At 48.3% G+C, this 13,764-nt stretch overlaps 1 protein-coding gene across 4 annotated transcripts in view; it reads left to right on the forward strand.

Moving 5' to 3' along the window:
• The window catches only part of RALGAPA2 (Ral GTPase activating protein catalytic subunit alpha 2), a 3,672,963-nt gene that overhangs the window by 334,233 nt on the left and 3,324,966 nt on the right, over positions 1–13,764 (forward strand). For all 4 annotated transcript variants that reach the window (XM_069608069.1, XM_069608071.1, XM_069608070.1 and 1 more), the window contains exon 4: positions 3,933–3,990. In XM_069608069.1, the coding sequence (XP_069464170.1) occupies positions 3,933–3,990 (58 nt within the window). The remainder of the gene's footprint in view (positions 1–3,932; positions 3,991–13,764) is intronic.

The raw sequence follows: 13,764 nt of genomic DNA on the forward strand, positions 1-13,764 counted from the left end.
GTCCAGATTTAGCAATACTTTAAATGGATGAGGTTCTGCTGTTAATACTGGGATAAGAAATTCACCCTTTTTGACCCCATCGTTGACTGTGTAACACCTTTGACCACTTTCAAATTCTGGTAGATTCCTCCAAGCACTCACTTCTGCTATCGTGGCTTATCAGAATATCTGTGATTATCTTTCATTGCAACAAGAAGCGGCAAAATGTCATCTGGGCCAATTAAAACAATGTGGGTGACTTTTGGCAACTGCTCAAATAGAATCTTAATACGGTTTTATTTCTGTAGTGTACATCTCGTTTGAACAAATGCCTTCCTTATTTCTATGTAGCCATTCCTTTCGCTAGGAGGGGCAGTAAGCTTCATACCTCATCTACTGAAGAGCCATTTCACGCGACATGGTATGGTTTACTGCTCCTTTGTTCATTCCCCAGGCTTTAATGGGTTTTCAACTCATTCAGAAAATGTAACTCGACATGTTTCCTAACCAAGGCCTCACACTTGTCCACATGATAACTTACAAGAACATGATATAGACCGGGTATTCACTACATGGAGGACTTAACAATTCGAAAGATCATTTTTTTTCAGCACCTATTATGATCTTAACCATAGGAGACAGACATTCAAAGTAACTATTACGAGATCTGCTTTTATTTCTTGATATTGTCAGATGAGTGGGATTGTTTGACAGGCTTGACACCTTTCCTTTAGAATCTGTAGCAGCATCCTTTCCTTTCCAGGGGCATGTGCCTTTTTTGGAGATGGGTAGGTCAACCAGCCAAATGGGCTATTCCTTATGCCTTCTGTTAGGGAGAATTCTCTGTAAGGCTAATTTCCCAAACCTAGTGAGTCCCCCCAGCAGCTTTGCTGGATTTTTGGGGTTTATTTTTTTCTCTCCTGCCAAGAGTGAGTCTCTTTTCTTCACACTCTTGGACATGATTTGAGGGGTTCCTTTGACTGTTAATGTGTTTTATGGGCTATGGGGTCTTTTACTCCATAGGGTCTCATGTGTTTTTACTATGTGTGGTACACAGCACCCTCTGTGCAGTGACACAGGGGTGTCATAGTGACACCCCACCATAGACTCCATACCCTGGGACTGACTACTGTCTCCCAGGGCATGTAAAGTCACCATTGGCTTTACTAGTCCCAAATTATGAACAGAAACCAGTACAAACCATCATATTGTGGACGTATTGGTCGGGGTAATTCGATTGCCCCGGGGTCTGTTAGTCGAGGGGGCACGTCTCCGTCCCCCCTGATCGAGTTTTGGCTGGTGGCAGTGGATACTACTTTTTATATTCGACCGCAAATATATCCCTATGGGATTTTCCCATTGTTCGAGCCTACCAAATTATTTAATTCTCATAGCCTCGAACATACCGCCGGTTTATTTATTTAATATTAATTCGCCGGTTGGTATTTTTTTGCCAGGACTCTATTCCAAAATGGCGTTTGTGTTCTCTTCTGTGACTTCAACCCAAGTCGAGCCCTTTGTTCCACTTTTTGGCGGGCTTCTCCACAGAAGCCTCCAAAAGTGGTGCCACTCTCTCTGGGTACCACAGGGGGTGTGGGAGGGAGTTACCTCAGCCGGCCTACTCACCACTTAGCATGTTTGATTGACAGCTAGGCTGAGTGAATTGGGGTGTGCTGCATAAAAGCAGGGCTTTGGGGACTGGAACTTCAGAAGTCGCCACAGGACCTGAGAATCCGACGAGGGAGAAGCTGAACCAACCTACCACGACGACACCACCGGTGGAGCCCTGCGGAACCGACTCGCCACTTCCCGACGAAAGAGAAGATCTCCCGGCTGGAGAGGCTTCTTCACCTGACTGGTGGGCACAACCAGTTTACCTTCTCTTCGCATCCCAGGCCGTCTCGTGGTCGAATTGCCCGTGCCAAGCACCCCGGCAACCGGATAGCCACTTACCACTGGACCGCGAATAAAAGGACCGCTCCTTTTATCTGAGAACTCCGCGGCTGGTTTCTTCCCTGGCAGTTTAACAGACTCCTGTCTTCCTCCCCGACGAGATCCTCTCTTCCCCCGGACGAAGCACCAACTTGCATCCGCTGCCAGGAACAACTGCCCCGGCTGGAGTATTCTCACCACTTTAAGGTACTGTGTCCACCAGGCCTCCCTTTCTAAAGATTGCTACAAGGTAATAATAACCCCTTAACCTTCTGGACTGGGCTGGCCGCCATGACCTTCCAGCTGGTCCCTTTCTTTGGTGCAACTCTTTTTGAACCTTTTCAAGACTTTTGTGCACCGCAATCGTGTGACCTTGGACACATTTCGTTTTGATCCTCTTAAAGTGGATCCGGCCTACTGAACTCTAAACTCACGGTTTTACTTTGCCTTCCTCTCTTGTTGTGTTCTTGTAAAAGTGTTGGGATCTGTTTCAATTTATACTCTGCTTTTCTCTCCCTTCTAAAACAAATTTATTAAGAGTGCCATCTGCGTTAAGCACTCACCACTGTCTGAAAATAAGTGGGGCTTTACTGAAGACTTGTCTAATATTCTTCTAAGGGAGTGTATATCTTTTTAGTGACCGTGTTTTTGAATTGCTTACTATTAGTGCCTGTGTGTTTTTCTAGATGTGGTTTTAAATAAATAATGATCTCTTTTACACTAAGCCCTGGTCAGTGTTCTATTGTGTTCTTTTGACCTATTGTGAATACTCTGTATACTGCCTAACTCTTCTTGAGGGAAGTTTGACTGCTCAGCCACAGCTACCAAGTGAATCTGTGTGGTACAGACTGCTACCAAGTGGGTTTACTGCCAAACACCTGTAGTCCTAAATCGTTTGCAGTGTTCCCAGAGGGAACTGCACAGGTTTCTGCCTAACACCTTCTTACCTGACGTTTTCATCATATCTATTTCTGGTGCGATAATCCGTTTGACCAGCAAGTTCTACATAACATACACCCTTATTTTGGTGCTCTCCTAGCAGTGTGTATGTGCTGTACAATTTGACCCAAACGAGTTTTAATGATTAATGATTAAACAATGTCTTCATAGTGTATCACCATTTTTGAGTGAGACTGACTCGGCACATCACCACAAACGGCATACCACAAAAAAAGCTATTTTGGTCAACATGTTCTAAAGATGGAGTTTGGGACCACGTTAGCTTGGGACCACAAGGATTACGTGAACCTCGGTCACTATAGCTGCAATTTATGATTGTCACTTGTGCAGAATACTGACAGTATTCCAGTCAGCAATTTTATTTTCAGTGCATTCTGATTTTGTTTTGGTTGCAGCACCAGTGTCATGAACACGTTAACACATCATTGCTTGTCGTCAGTATTAGTATAGTGAAGTCCAGCTTTATTGGACACCTTATTAAGCCAAACATTTTATCTCCCTTTGCCAGCGATGGAACCGTCCTGTTAAAAAAAAAGAGTCAGGTAACGGCCCCATGCCACATAACTGAATGTTAGTGCTGTTAAATAGAGCATAGAGGCCAGGAAGCTTTCTTGTCTGACCTTTTGTGCCCCGTGTTGCACTCCCCCACCCGACGTTCGGTTATCCAGTAAATTTGCTAATTGGGCATCATTTGGTTGGTTCCTAATGCTACTGTTTATCTGCTTTTATATGGATATCCTGTGCATATGTTCTATCCAGTACCCAAGATGAGTGGTAAAAGTAAAACACGCCCCACTGCCCCATAGAAAGCAGCACATGCATACAATTGGAATGAGCCAAATAGTCATTGGGTAGTAGAGACACCGGATGTCTACTCCACCTTTTCTAATTTTAGCTGCTAAAGATAAATAGTGGATTTAAAACTGGTAATTCTCTTTTTGGCTATTTAAATTGGGAGCTGTATCGTGAAATGAAGCTGTTTGTTTAGATAAAAGCACATTAGCATTTTATTAAAATTATTGCATTTCCTTTTCATCTAATGTAATATTATGATTTTGCAGAAAATTCTACAACTACTACCTGAAAGGATTTATTATAGATGGCAGTACCACAGCATAGGTAAGAGCTTTTCTTAAGTTTCCTTGAAAACCTACAAATGTTTATTCACTCAGGTCCACTGGTAATTAGCAAGCCTAGGTTATCTTTGTCCAGATAAACCGTTCTTTATTTTATTGAAATAACTTGCTAGCTATTGTTTTTAAGAAACCTATAGTCCTTCACCATGTATATGAAGGTACAGCTCCCTGGTGCAGTTCCCATTTGATTGCCTGTTCACATTAGTCATAGTAATAGGCCAGCACTTTTCAGTGGATGAAAAACATAAGTTATGTTTCCTTGTTCTAATTTCCAGCAGCACACTCAAATTCTACGCCATGATTCTGCTCCTCGTAACTGCTCAGTTTTTAATTTTTTAGAAGGGAGGCCTCAACCCTCTTTTAGACACATCTCCACCCGCGAAACTGGTGTGACTCGTTATTGCAACAATTATGAAATGGTCATCACATCAGCATTTGAGGGCGTCACGAGTCCTTGGTAATATTCAACACAAAAACGACTGCATTGCCTGTTCTACAGACTTTCAAATGCTGCGTAAATAAACAAGATACGTTTAAGGTGACGGAATCGGCACCAAATGAAAAATACTAAATATACTATGGTGAAAATTGCAATGTTTATGTCACGAGAGAAATCATGCTTCGGAACCCCACGGCTGCTAGGTTAAATATGTGAAGTGGGAACCTGACAAGAAACGGCACCAGATCCCGGCACCAGATCCCAGTGTATGACTGAGAGAGAGCAGCAGCTTGGTCGGAAGAACGTAAATGTGGAAACTACATATACACAGAGTAACACATTTGCTACATCAGGAGTTTAAATGACTTTGTGCCCTGGACATGTATTTACAGTGGGAGTTGTCGCATCAACTGAGATTAAACGCATTGTCTGTGCTTTGCAAGTGTGCAAGACTGCAAGCAGAGCCTAGAGCCTGCATACAGTGGTATACAACTTCCTCGCATGCGTTTGGTGGGTTTCACCCGTCTTGACAGCCGAGCATGCAGTGGGAGCATCAGGAGGGAAACTGGGCATTGGCAGACCACTACTGGAGTGAGCATCTCTGCAATCAGGAAAGTGAGCTGGAGAGCACTCCTAATCCCAATGATGGCCCAGGTGTTATGTTTAATGGTAGGGCTCAATCCATACATACACAGACCAACTGTGGGGCCACGTAGTTTAGTCCAGGAAGCTTTATTGTACATATATACACTATGCACCTGATTCACAGAATGTTTTCCTAAGGGATTGCGCCCAAAACACTTCCATGGACCAGGCCCTATGTATAAGATCCAGTTACTTGTAGTATGTACATCACAGGTTTATATAGTCACAAGTGGACATCACAGGAACAGACCCACTGGCCATCCTTTCACTCCCACCTCTGGCCCCCAACTGACATTCATAGAACACTCGCACAGCATTCACTCAACATTCTCCTGAGCTGTCTATCATGCATACATTAACATTACACCAGCGTGCACTCTTGGCCAGTGATACAATACAAGACTGACTAACATCACAACATCTCGCTTCAATAACCAGTCACACAACACATCTCCCTTTCATACAGAACCACATACACAAGATTAAAACATGTGGGGAACAACCAATAGTAACATCGTCCTTGTCTTTCCCCATTGTCCATCCCCATCTGTGTTCCATCTGCTCATGAGTTTTAACTGTTGTAACTCCTCCCCCCCCCTCTCCATCCCCACCACGGTAACTTTTCAACACCTGGGTGAGGCATAGCGTCTCTATTCGATGCACATAGGAGTCCCGCGAGCCGGGCTGTCCTCTCGGCTCAAGGCTCGCCGAACTAAATAATGGAAACCCTGCAGAGTAACTTAGGCTTGAATTACATTTGTTCCCTGTCATCCATGAACTCGTGAAGCAGCATCCAAGTGTTCAGGTACTTCGAGTAGGAGCCATATGCCATTGCTGTCACCTTTTGGATGGCCATCACTCCCCATAGTCTCACCCACCACATGGCCACTACCGGCCCCTGTTTCTTTTTCCACACCTGTGCCAAGGTGATTCTGGCTGTGCTCAATATGTGTGAGATGAGGCCAGCCCTATTTCCAGTATTCTCATAGCTCCCTTCAATAGTCTCACCCAGTAAGACTACCACTAGATCAAAAGGCAGGTGTGTCCTCGCTATCTCCTTGATATGGCTCAAGATCTCCTTCCAGTAAGTCTCCGCCACTGGGCAAGTCCACCACATGTGGATTAGGTCCCTGGGTTGTCCACAATCCCTCCAACATGCCATGGGGTAGTCTGGGTTGATGGAATTCATACGTTGTGGTGTCATATACCACCTCTGACAGAGTTTTATATGCCACCTCTTTAATTGAGGCACATTTGGAGCTTTTGGCAGCTCAGTGCCATATGCGACTCCATGTCTCCCCAGAGATTGGTTTCCGCACATCTAATTCCCATTTCTGCATGTATGGTAAAGTTTCTCCCGGGTCCGCCTCCCCATCAGCTGGTATAATCTCGACACCCCTTTTTCCAACTTCCCCTCTTTTACCGTGAGTTCCAGCCCTATTGGGTCCCGAGTTGTCTCCTCCTGAACCTGTATGTCAATAATCCAGTGTCGAAGTTGGATATAATGTAAGCGTTCCCACTCGGGAATGTGAAATTTGGCCTTACAACCTTCAAATGTTAGTGGTGACCCCTCCGCGTAGAGTTCCCCCAATGCCAAGGCCTGTTCCCCCTCCTCCCCAGTGTGCCCAGAAGTCGGGCCACATCCCTGGTGTAAAGTCTGGATTGTGGGCCACCGGTGCGAGAGGGCCTCCGCTCACCTTCACCTTTTTCCCCCGCAATGCTTTGTCCCAATACCATAGGGTGGCCTTGGTCGTTTCCAGTAGTATGCCTCTATGCTGCGCTGTGAGGAATCTCAGACTTTCAAGGGGTGTCCTAGTTGCCTCCCTTTCAAGGGCTGCCCAACGATTCTGGTTTTCCCTGGGTGTCCATTGCAACATGGGAGCTACCTGTATTGCCCATAAATACCTGCAAAGTTCTGGTACCCCCAGAACTTGTGGTCCAAATAGGACTTTCCTGGGAACCCTTGGTTTCTGCCCCTTCCAAATAAAGGACATAACTTCTTTCTGTACATTTTTTATTGCTGGGCCTGGGATACGTGTTGGGAGGGCTCCCGTCATGTACAAAAACCTAGGGAGTAGGGTAATTTTGACGGCTGTTTTGCGTGCAAGCATGATAGCTCCTGCATGTCCCATCGCTTAAGATCTCCAATCCATGTATTGAATAGATACGGGATATTAGTCCCTTATAGTCTCTCTTAGGTGGGTGTTGGGTTTACTCCCAAGTATTTCACAGCCTTCTGTTCCCATTTCAAAGGATACCCGCTTTCCCATTCTGTCACATGCTCCGGAATCTGTTATATTAAATGCCTTTGATTTGGGATAGTTGATGTGAAACTCCGACACCCTTGCAAACCTGCCCAGCAGCTCTATGGCCTTTGGGGAGTGAATTTGTTGTGTCCCTCAGGAACATGAGGACATCGTCCGCATAGAGAGCTACCTTTTGGGATCCACTAGCGCCCACTTCCACCCTCGGATTCCCGGCTCATCGACAGAGGCTCCATGGCCATAGCGAAAATCAAGGGTGACAACCAACACCCCTGCCTCGTGCCCTTCCGGATGGGGATACTGTCTGTAAACTAGCCATTAATCATTAGCCATGTGGATGGGTTCCCATAGTTAGCCAGTACCATATGAGTAAAGATTGGCCCACACCCACATTTTTCAAGGGTCCACTGTAGGAATCCACAATGTAAGCTATCTAAGGCTCTAGAGGCGTCCAATGCCAGCACTGAGAACCGCTGCCCTGTCCTTCGTCCTCACTATATAGTGTCTATGGCTCTACAAATGTTATCATGGTTGTGCTGCCTACTCTCACAAATTTTGACTGGTCTGGGTGAATTCTCTTCGGGAGGACATTTGCCAGCCTCCGGACCAAGAACGTGGAATTCATTTTTTCATCCCCATTCAGTAACGAGAAAGGGTGATAGCTAGCGCATTCTAAAGGGTTCCTGTCCAGTATTAACAATAATACCGTAGTAGCTGAGCCCATGTCCCCTGAGGCCCACCCCGTATCCTGAATATGATTAAATAGTTCCGTTAGGGAGCCTACCAGAATGGACCGAAATGTCTTAAAATACGCATTGCTTAGCCCATCCGGGCCTGGAAATTTGTCTCCCTTCAATGCCCTTATAACCTCCACCACCTCTTCCTCTGATCTGCGGAAGAGACACCCGGCCCAGGAACGCTACTTGCACTTCCCTCTCCTAGTCTTCCCCCTACAGATTGTCCGTGTAATATGAGTACATGACTTCCCCTATCTCTTTCTCCCCTCTCACTAGGTCCCATCCCATGCGTTTAAATTGGCCGATGCGGTTCCGGGTTCTCTGCTGCCTCAATTTGGCCACGAGAAATCGGTTGGCCTTGTCCCCATTTATGTAGTAAAACTGTTTAGTTTGCAGAAGGAGTCATGCAGCTTCGTCTGCCAGGTGTGTCTCTAATGCCGCTCTGACTTTAAGTTCCCGCCAGCTTTTTTGTGAGCCCTTGTTTTTGTACTCCGCCTCGGCTTTTGTTACTTTGGCCTCTAATTTCCTCCTCACCCTCTTTCCTTTTACCATAATTTGCCGTATGTGCAATAAACTGGCCCCGTACAACCACTTTGCTAGCGTCCCAGATAGTGGCCCATCTACCCTCTGCTTGACATTTTCCTGAAAATAATTCCTCAAGGCTTGTTCTAGATCTGCTCTGAGAGCCAGGTCCTTTAGGATCACCTCATTTAGATGCCATGGATTACCAGTCAGTTGCCGCGGAGTAAGCGGCTCCAACTCTATGGAGACCCGGGCATGGTCTGATATGCACCGTACCCCGATTTCTAATCCCATGACTCGTGGGACCAGGGTGTCTGAAATGAGTACCATATCAATCCGGGAGTGACCCCTGTGCACTGCTGAATAGTGGGTGTATGTTTTTTCCTGCGGGCGATTCGCCATGTTTCTATTAGTTGCATCTCCCTGAGAAATCGTGCCAGGGCTTGTCTGAACATGTGGTCGCGTGGGGTAGCTGGAAGGGTTTTGTCCATTGCAGCGTCCCGTCCATTACGCCATTATAATCATCCCCTATCAAGATCTGACCCACTCCCCAATTTGCAATTTTGGGCAACAGCCCCAACAAGAAACGATCCTGCCTCTCGTTAGGGGCATAGATCGCCACCATGATAACCTGCTGACCCATTAGCTTCCCTCCCAATACCAAGTAGCGCCCCTCTGGGTCCCTTGTTTATAAATTGTTTCCCAAAGCTGATCCCCTTGGCCAGCAATATGCCCAATCCCCCTTTTTTTTTTTGTCCCGCTATAGGCAAAATATTGCATAGGAAAGGCCCTATGCTTTAGTCTATGCTCATCCTCTGGAAGCAAGTGTTTCCTGCATCCATACCAGCGAGGCCCACATATCCAAAAGCCTGTTCACAATCGATTTCCTCTTAATTGGGGAATTGAACCCCAGGAGATTTAATGTAACAAAGGTTAGATCAGTCATTGTTGGATTGTAACAGCGTGCCCGTCTCGATGCTATTGAGCCATTCCGCCCCCCCCGTAGGTGTCCCATATGTGCAGTGTGTATCCTCCACCCAGATGTCACGAGTTTGTCTCCCCCCTCCCAATCTCCCCAATTTATAACTCCCCATTGAACTTCAACTGAAACTCCCCATGGCGGTGCCATAAGGGATCACCGAGATTGCTATCCCCCGGGAAATATAGGGTCTGTTCTCCCCCCCTGCACACCCCTCACCCCAATGTATGCATTTGAAGCCGCTCTGTGTGGCTATTGCCCCGACGCGCCGCCCCATGGGGCTGAAGCAGACTTTTGATTCCAAATCTCCCGATTGCCCTGGCTGAACCCAGCTTTTACCTTCCAGACTACCGTTCACACTGGGTCCACGGCCTTAAGTTCCTTGATGCGACCCCTCGGATGGCGTCGCGCTGGTTGCCATTGTTCCTTTTTTGATTTGCCTTCCCTTGCCCTGCTTCCACGTGGGGACCTCTCCTTGTCTTTGTCTTCGATGCCTTCTTCCTCCCCCTTGAGCTCCTCCATGTCCTCCTCCTTTGTGATTGTATACCGCTGTCCCTTCCACTCGAAGCGGAGACCTGTTGGGAATGTCCACCGATAGCGCACATTCCTAGTTCTCAGCCAGTCTGTGACAACCCTAAGCCATTTCCTCGTATTAAGAGTTGCTTGCGGTAGATCTTGGTATAGATGGATGGGTGTGGATCGGAAGCTTATGGGGTCTTTATTCCGTTGCGGCTCGCATGATGGCCTCTTTCAGTTGGAATAAGTGTATCCGGGTCAGCACATCTGGAATCAGGTTCTTCTGAAGTTGCAAAGTGGAATAGACCCCATGTGTCCGGTCTAGGACAATATCTCTGTCCTCTTCCGTGCCCAGGATGTGGCGGAACAGATCTGTCAAATATTGCTGCAGGTCAGTCTGCCACGGACTTCGGGATCCCCCGAATTCGTATGTTTCACCTGGATCTGTTCTCGCCATCCTCCTGTCTATCCTGGACCCGCTCCATTTGCTGTTCGAGTTCCTGCATTCTTTTAGATAGGTCATCTTGCTCTTGGCCTTGTTCAGCAACCATGGTCTCCACCTCATCAACCCTTCACTCTACTGCCATGACCCCTTTGTTGAGGTCCAAGATGGACTTGGCTAGATCAGATGCACTAACTTTGATGTCCTTTTTTAACTCCTGCAGCATTGCTAGCAAGTCTGATTTTCAGATTGGCGGTTCCTCGGCCTCCCCCCGAACCTTCTGGAGGAGGGGAGTGAATTTGGGCCAGAGCTTGTAGTTTGATGCAATTCGCTGAAACTCCGAAACGCAGCCGAGTTCTGATGTCTCCCGACCCCGCACTTTTCGATTTCGTAGTTTGCTTGGACATTTTGCCTGTGCCGGGGGGAGGTGGGCACTCTCGCCTTCTGTACCCTTATCACTTACTCACCCTGGCCGCCATGAGATCCCCACCACTGTGCCCTGGGTTGGGCACCCTGCTGTTCCAATTTATAAAGTCCCTCCTAAACTGTGTGGCCTCCTGAGGACTGACTTATGTGATCCTGTGAGTACTGAGCTCCTCCCGATCCCCACTTGTCTCTCAAGGCAGATCCGCCGGTAGTACTGTTCCCCAGGTCTGGGTGCCTCCTCTGTCACTCGCCACTCGGGCTACCACGACAATGGCGGCGATTATCTTGCCAGCTCTACAGCATCCCAGGGTTGTCTTATTTTGCGCTCAGGAGCGCTCCCTGCCATCTCTTCTCCCCCCCTGCGTTTCTAGGTGCTTCTTGCTGGTATCAGGCCCCTTGGCCACTTGTCCCTCTGTACCCTGTGACTCTTCCCCCTTCCATAGAATAGTTACTGGCAGTAGGGGATTATCTCACGCTGTTCCCTTTGTTACACTGGAGTTAGAATTCACCTCTTGCCCCCAGGGTTTGCCTGCTGATAGAGGGGGGGGGGACTCCTGCACTGGGGTCCTCCCTCGTGCCTCTTCACTGCTTTTGGCCCTTTGGTAGCACTAGCTAGCCATGCGTTGATTTCCTGGGATCCCTCCTCCCAGACCTGTTCACTTGAGTGTTGCCTGCTGGGGGTGCCCCATGTGAGTCCAGAGCCTCTCCCTCCAATGGGCTTGCCACAATTTCCACCCAGAGTGTCTCTCATCCGCCGTGCGTATCGCGGCTGCTGCAGTGCATTGTTCGCCTGTCTGATAGCTTTGGGCTGTGTGGGCCTCTTCCACGCCCCTCCTGCCAAGGGAGAGGGCCCTTACCTCCGCCCGCTGCGTGCTGTACAGTTCGCCGCACTCCGATGCTTTTGTCAGCCCGGTCTCAGCTCCACCAAATGCCCGCCGAGCACGGACAGCCTCAGCGGCCCATCCCACGCTGCGTGACCGCCTGCTCCTGATGATAATAAGTTGAAAGTTGCAAGACCCCGCAGGGTGCACGGGCCACTTCCAGAGTCCGTTTCAGGAAGCTGGACCCGTTGCCACCTATGCCTTTACTCCTGCAGCCCCCAGCACCTTCTCACCCACTTCCTCTCAGGTTTCCGTCCTCAAAGCCCGTCGGAAGGTCTTCAGCCAACGAGGGCGGGGCAAGGGCTTCCCAGAGGGGCGCATCCACTTCAGTCCCCAAGCCAGACACCACGCTCACCATCACTGTTCACAACCGGCAGGTCACTCTTTCTGATGGCAGGATTGCATTGGGCTGATTACTGTTCGGCTCCTTGCTGCTCCGAAGGCGGCTGGCTGTCCCCTGAGCTACCACGAGTCACGTCCGCCATTTTAGCTGGGACCGTTGGGCTCCTGCCTTTCCGCTCGTTTCTCCTACACGGCGGCTCCGCTGCTGCTCATATTAGTACAACTTATTCCCCAGTCGCTCCGGCACACACACCGCTGAATCTGTGGGTTAATGGGGCGGTTTTAGAAGGTTTCGGGGCCCCGGGACAGGGAAGGAGTCCCAGAGCTCACCAAAGAGGCATCCAACAGCGTCCTCGGCTAGCCATGCCCCCCCCCCCCCCATACACAACATTCTTAACCACAACCAACAACCTTCCATCCGGATCTGCCACTCCCGGAATACAGAGTCTGCCACACTCTGGCGCAAACACCCAGGTGTAACCATAAGAAACTAATCACAACAAAGAGGTGGGGAAACAAAACGGGTCGGACAACAGATTGCCTAACACCGGACCCGGATGCATCGCAAAACATCGATGCAGAGCCAGAGCGAAACATTGCTGCTGCAGTCTGCAAACTAACACACCTGGAAGATGGTGTTGTCAATAACAGGAACAACAAACACAGAAAGGTCACATCATCCACCAACTTCCATCCTCGCATTCCTGACACATCTGCAATCTGCTCCCACTTATCGCCCAATTACAATCATCCCACCAGAATATCAACCACTATTGTACTAGTCACATGCTCAATTAGAACTTCAAACCACTGGGCATGCAACTATCACCAACATCACCAAAAACCAAACACTGCACCTCGCTATCAATGCATACCCTCAACACTCAAACGTACACCTAGCAGTACACACCTTCATCATTACACAACATAATACAAATTCAACAGATAAAGTGCGCTTGGCAGAACCAAATAACCAACTATAAATATCTCAATTTTTTGTTGTTAACACAATAAGAAACTATGGGTATCGTACAAAAATGTCACCCTCATTTGTGCGCCCCCACAGTCGCAGCACAGCGACTTTGGAGGCGCACAAAATGAGGGTGACATACTGCGCGCAAGCAGAGCGGAGGTTGCGGGGGTGTGTCCCGCTCTTCCTGGGCGCAGTAATGGGGGTCGGGGGTTGTGGGGGTGTCCCCCGCTTACCATTTTGGAAAGCGGGGGACCCGTTAAAAAAATGTTTAAAAAATTAAATAAAAAATGGAAAAGCACCCTGCGGCGTCAGCTTCCTCCCACATTAGTGGGAGGAGCTGACACTGCAGGGATCAGAGTGTGGGCAGCACACGCAGAAGTGTGCCGCCCTAAAGGTAAGTGTGGGGGGGGGGGGCGAGAGGGGGCACAGTGATCCATATGATCACTGCGCCTCGCGTAACTGCTGTCGGCATTTTCGGCATCGCAGTTGCGGGCGGCACGGTGATCACATGGATCCAAACTATGTGGAATAATAATGAGAAAACTTGGCCAACTTTATACAATCTAGCTAGCTATTCTGTACTTGCGCAAT

This window comes from Ambystoma mexicanum, chromosome 4q, assembly GCF_040938575.1.
Source record: "Ambystoma mexicanum isolate Mex_15411 chromosome 4q, UKY_AmexF1_1, whole genome shotgun sequence".
Taxonomy (NCBI): domain Eukaryota; kingdom Metazoa; phylum Chordata; class Amphibia; order Caudata; family Ambystomatidae; genus Ambystoma; species Ambystoma mexicanum.